The sequence below is a fragment of the Olea europaea genome, chromosome 23, assembly GCF_002742605.1.
Source record: "Olea europaea var. sylvestris chromosome 23, O_europaea_v1, whole genome shotgun sequence".
Lineage (NCBI taxonomy): Eukaryota > Viridiplantae > Streptophyta > Magnoliopsida > Lamiales > Oleaceae > Olea > Olea europaea.
In genome coordinates this window covers 527306-533910 of record NC_036259.1, presented here as the reverse complement: position 1 = coordinate 533910, position 6605 = coordinate 527306, and the positions used below count along the sequence as shown (strand labels likewise).

At 31.7% G+C, this 6605-nt stretch overlaps 1 protein-coding gene across 1 annotated transcript; it reads left to right on the top strand.

Moving 5' to 3' along the window:
* Positions 1–3625: 3625 nt before the first annotated feature.
* On the top strand, positions 3626–6103 carry LOC111372435 (zinc finger MYM-type protein 1-like). The gene has a single exon (XM_022994793.1). The coding sequence runs from the start codon at positions 3626–3628 to the stop codon at positions 6101–6103; it is 2478 nt and encodes an 825-aa protein (XP_022850561.1).
* The last annotated feature ends 502 nt before the right edge of the window (positions 6104–6605 follow it).

Genomic DNA, 6605 nt, shown 5'->3' with positions numbered 1-6605 from the left:
TAGAAGACCATATTTAGATGGTTATAAATAACACTAAAAGGAAATAAACCAATTAGGAAATATCGTACAATCAACTACTAAGGTAAATAATCCTACACTAAAAAGAAAAATATAAGGGAAAATATTCTATACAATATTTCCATATTTTACAACTTTCAAATCCAAGTAAATGTATTCTTTAAAAGTCTTATTTTCTTATATATATTTTTGGAGTTTTTGATCAGTTAAACCTTTTATTTAACTAATGCTCATGAAGAAGCATATGTTTTTATTATGACACTGTTGTTGCTCCTAAAAGCATGACATTACAATTTCAATATTTCAAATGAATATTGACATATTGCTCCAGCAGAAACATACTTTTATATTGAATTAATATACTAGAAGAATAATCAATTGTCGTTCTAGAACGAAATACGATTTAGACATTAGAATATTCCAGAAGAATATTGTAGAATCGTTTTAACCAATTTATACAAATCAATATTTTAAAAGAATATTGTGTTGATATTGAAGAAGCATAACTAAATATGTGATTTCAAATCTTATTCAAGGCTTCAGAAAAAGTAAATATTCTATTAATCTCGATTACTAATTTTATATAAGTCTGATGTTAATGCTGTAGAGATACATAACATATATGCAAATAATCCATTATTCTATAAGAATATGTTGTTATTTCAAATAACGACTTATACATATTAATCTTCCAAAAAAACAATATGATTAAATTAAATATATCAATATTCCTGAAGAATAATATTCTATTATTTGTGCACAATCATAATCAACTATATATCATATCCGAGAAAAATATTATTTTAATACCCCAGAAAAGCCAATACTGTAATATGCTGGAATATAAAGTTTTACTATCGATAATAATTTATTTTCTACTAAATTAAATATAAACATAATAATTTTCTAAATATGTGTCATAATTGATAATATACAGACATTGGCACAATTGAAGCAAATAATGCCCTGAACTAGGGTTCAATAACTATAATATTTTATTGTGTTTACACTATCAATTACATCTTTATCGGATCAATAATGACAAGAAATTGAGAATTCAAATGGATATTTAACGGAGAGCCAGGAAAATTTTCAATCCGATGAAATCCTATATAATTTTTGTCTTCTTTATCGAAAATTGATCATCAACTATCACTATCTAAAATAGGGATTGAATTTCCCATATTTTTAAAAACTAATTAGGAGATATGGGCCCCGTCACCCTCCACATTGACCATTTAGACATTATCTATATCTAGTTCATATGATACATCTACAAAATTATTGCATAGCGTTCGCAACCTAAAATTTGTGAAATTATTGTTCAAATTTTTTACGTTATAGGCATAATTTTCAGATTATACAACCAGGATGGTGTGCCTTTTAATGCTAGTGAGCCTAAATCATAACCTCTTAATAAGTATTAGTTGAAATGGCGATCAATAATTTAATACTATTATTTGTTAAATGCTTTCAATTAATTTTCTATACCATTACTATTGAGAATAAACTAATTCCCATTTTTGTCTAGAGAACGCTATTAGCATCATGCCAACATCAAAGTTTTCCCGCTATATTTGGATGGTCAGAGCTTATTTTTTTTATCTAATTATTTGATAGTGCAATAGATGTACAATTAATCTAACACAATGCACTGAGATGAAATATAAAAAATGTTGAGAATTTATGCAAACATTTTCCCTGAAATCAAAGTAAGAAAAATTAAACTATTTCTATCTGCCCAAGCCCAAATGACTCAACTGTATCTAGCTTTCTTTGTCAAACATGTTTTCTGAGATCAACAACTCAAATATAAAGTGTAAAAGTGTGTAAAAACAGTTAAGAAAATAACATATATTAGTTAAGAATTTTGATGTTTTGAACGCATGATTGAATCAATTCATCTTTGAAAACTATTTTTTGACCTTCAAAATATGTTTTTATAAGATCAATTTATGTTCAACCACCCTTCTGAACGTTGATTGGCATAGATATTTATAATATGAAGTGTTTGAGTTGAAATATGATACGAAAACTGTTCAAAATCACGAAACAGGGTTTGGCTAAACCTCATCACCGGTCGAGCACCAGCCTCTTGACAAGCAAGCAATGGGCTTGCTGCTTTGGATACTCGGCGCCCAGTTTGCATGGAGTGAGCAATTTTTAGACTATTTTTCTCCTTGGTCCATGTTTGATCTTCTTGACTCCTTCCATGTTTGATCTTCTTGACTCCTTGTAGACCTATACTACTACCCACAATAACTCTTTGACTTTAATTGCAACTCCATTTCTTTAATTTTGTCTAGGAATCACCAATTACAATTTAAACTTAACACATTCCACTTGACTGAACATGTTCTAATGTATTCAAATGAGCACAATTATTTTTATTTATTTGGACATTTGAGCAAAAGAAATTTTTGAATTAATTATTTATTTAATAGTACAAGTTGTCATCTAGATCAATGGAGTGGACCAAATCTTGTTTTGTATGCACGCATTCTTCAATTGGGAAATTTTATGAAACATGGATTGCAAATTGAATGGATGATCCGACTGAACAACTGTCATTTCTGGTGGAGAAGGTTTTGTGTAAAAAGGGAATAAAGAAAAGGAAAGTACAAAGAAAGAAAAAGTGGAGAAGGAAAGAATAAAGAAAAGGGAAAGAAAAGGAAAAGAAGCATTTTTACGATGTGCCCAGGGGCGGACCTAGTGGACCCTAAATTTTTTTGACATTAAAAAAAAGGTCCATACAATAGATTAATAGAAGTCCATGATTTTTAACCCAAGCCCAACAATCTATAAGTTTTTAACATTGAAATATGGTCCATAATTTCCCAAACCCTATGGACCAGTAAGAGGCAACAAGAGTGGGCGACTGTGAGACGGAGGACGGACGGTGCGAATTGCGATGCGAATAGATTGAAATTTGAACATTGAAGAAACAAATTTTTGGTAATCAATTTCTCTGTCTTAATCTTATTATTTTTGTTTTTGTTAGTTATTTATGCAAATAGCAAGTTTAGATATTGTGGTTGGATTAAAAAAAATATTTGAAGCCGTAGCTGTCGCCCGTCAGCCGTGAATGATGAATAAGTGAAACTGTGAAATTGAATGAAATGAATTGCAATATGAATTGATAATGTGACCTTGAATCGTAAATTGTTAGATAACTTATATTTAATTAATTTCTTCCTAAGTTCCTGTCTCTTGGAAATTGGAATTTGGATGAGGGGCAAAGCCGAAAATGTGTTGAATTTGGAATCTTGGATTGTAGATTTGTAGTGGTTCAGTAACTTCAGTTGTTGCCTTGTTGGACTTGGATTCTCAAATGTTAATTGTTACCATTTTTACGTATTTTTATCGGAACTTATAAAAAGAATATACATTAGGATTTAGGTCTCTTGGGTTTTAGTTGCTTATATTTGATATCCAAGTATCCATCTGAGTATTTGTTTTTCATTTATATTACTTGAGAAACTCACTTATTTTTTAGATCAAGGTCATTTTAGTTCATCAATTTTAGATTCGGAGTTCATCTCTTAACTTTCCATTTCACCATTGGTATATTTATGCAAGCTTTGTTTGGCTTGTAGGATAGGAAGATATGTTGAGATATTTTAAAAGGGTATCTCAAATATCTAATGAAGAAAATGTTGAGGCAAAGAAACAACGCATTGAGGAAATTTCTATCGAAGAAAATGTCGAGGCAAAGGAAGCCAGTGGTAAGGATGCTACTGTTGGAGAAAATGATAAAGCAAAGGAAGCAAGTATTGATGACACTAATTTTCAAGAAAATGATGAGGTAAAGAAAGCAAGTATTGAGCATATTGATGTTGCACAACTTCCCACGGATCCCGGATTAAGAACTCCAATATTGGATTATAATGTTAATCTTCGAGATCAAATAAGAAGAGCATGCTTGCAGAGAGGTCCGTGTCAACCTCGGAGTCATGTGTTTCCACGTAAAAAATCAAGGCGATTCATTCCTGCTTGGTTCAATGAATATTCTGATTGGTTAGAATATAGTATAAGTAAAAATACTGCATTTTGCTTATACTGTTATCTTTTCGGACCAAACAATGGGGAACAAGGAGGTGGTGATGCTTTTGTAAAAGAAGGGTTCCATAATTTTAAAAAGAAGGATAGACTTGGAGTTCATGTTGGAGATGTCCATAGTGCACACAATCAAGCCCGAAGAAACTGTGAAGCCTTGATGAATCAAGAGCAACATATTGAGACAGTTTTATTCAAGCAGTCAAAAAGAGCACGGAGTGCATATCGAATTCGTTTGAATGCATCAATTGATTGTATACGACTTCTTTTACGTCAAGGACTAGCTTTTCGTGGTCATGATGAGTGTGAAGAGTCAAATAATCAAGGTAACTTTCTTGAACAATTGAAATTTCTAGCTGATCATAATGAAAAGATTAAAGCTGTCACTTTGAAAAATGCTCCAAAAAATCACAAACTAACATCACCAAAAATTCAGAAGGATATTGTAAGTGCTGGAGCTATTGAAATGATTGATGTTATCATCAAAGATATTGATGATACATTCTTTTCAATTTTAGTTGATGAATCTCAAGATATCTCAGTGAAGGAGCAAATGTCTGTTGTTTTATGTTATGTTGATAAGACAAGACATGTGGTTGAACGTTTTATTGGAATTGAACATGTTTCCAGTACTACAGCTCTATCATTTAAAGCGGCTATAGATAAATTATTTTCAAGATATGGGTTGAGTATATCCAGATTGCGAGGTCAAGGTTATGATGGGGCGAGTAATATGCAAGGTGAGTTCAAAGGTCTTAAAACACTTATTTTGAAAGAGAATCCAAGTGCCTTTTATGTTCATTGTTTTGCTCATCAACTTCAATTAGCTCTTGTAGCTATGGCAAAGAAGCATAAGAAAATCCCAAAACTCTTTAATTTGGTTTCTAGCATGGTGAATATTGTTGGAGCTTCTTCTAAACGTTGTGATATTCTCCGAGAGAAACAAGAAGCCATAATTTCTGAAGCACTCATTAATGGTGAGATTTCAAGTGGGCGAGGTCTTAATCAACAAAGTACTATTGCACGTTTTGGTGATACACGTTGGGGATCGCATTATCGTACTTTGGTTAGTTTGATATTGATGTTCTCACCTATAATTGATGTCATTGAAATGATTTCAATTGATGGATCAACCCGTGAACAAAGATGTGATGCTGATAATTTATTGGACTCAATGCAGTCATTTGAGTTTGTGTTTAATTTACACCTCATGAGAACTATCTTAGGAATTTCCAATGAATTGTCTATGGCATTACAAAGAAAAGATCAGGATATCGTAAATGCCATGAGTTTAGTGACAGTATGCAAACAAAGACTCCAAGAAATGAGGGACAATGAGTGGGATTCCTTTTTGGATGAAGTCATTTCTTTTTGTCAAAAGCATAATATTGATGTTCCTGATATGGATAGTGTGTTTGTACGCCCAGGTCGCTCACGGCGTAATACTGAAGAAATGACAAATTTTCATCGCTTTCGTGTGGATTTATTTTATTCTGTCATTGATATGCAACTTCAAGAATTGAATGATCGTTTTTCTGAGGTAAGTACAGAGTTACTTCTTTGTTTAGCATGTTTATGCCCCGATGATTCATTCTCTGCTTTTGACAAGGATAAATTAATTCGTCTTGCTAAGTATTATCCTAAAGATTTTTCAAAGATACAGCTCATGACACTTGATGATCAGCTTCGAAACTACATTGTTGATATGCGCTCTAACAAGGAGTTCAGAGAATTGAAGGGACTTAGTGAACTTGCATTGAAGTTGGTTGAGACCAAAAGAAATAAAGTGTATCCATTAGTTTACATGCTTGTGACTTTAGGATTAACTCTTCCAGTTGCTACTGCTTCAGTTGAAAGAGTATTTTCGGCTATGAACATTGCGAAGAATCGATTGCGTAATCAAATTGGAGACCAGTGGATGAATGATAGCTTAGTTGTGTATGTGGAAAAAGATGTATTTAACGAAATTGATAACAAGACTATTATACGGCGTTTTCAAAGTATGAGAAGCCGTAAGGAACAATTGTAAAAAAGTACTACGTTTTGATTATTATCGTTATTTCTAACTTGAAATTCTTTTTTACGTAATTTTTTCTCGCCCCCACTGGATCATAACCCTGGGTCCGCCCCTGGGTGTGCCAATACGTAAGCTGTAAAAAAATTTAACCTTTTTTATCTTACATTTTTACGGTGTGCAATATGCATGTCATAATTTTTTTTATGATACTCTTTTAATACCCATTCCGGCCTCATTTTTATGTAAGAATGCATTTTGAACTAGTAGGTTGATAGAGAATTTATGGTTAAAAAAAAATAAAAAAGCTTTGATTTGCGTGTAATATTATATTATTGAAAAATGTGTAGTTGAAAAGAAAAGAAAGAAAAATGTATTTTGGGAAGAATGAGGATCAAATAAAATCTTAATGTATGCCGTAATTAGTATATTTTTTAAAAAAAATAAAAAATTATAAATATTTTTTTTTCTATCAAATTCTATGGCATGCTTGAGATTTACGGCACACATTTATTTA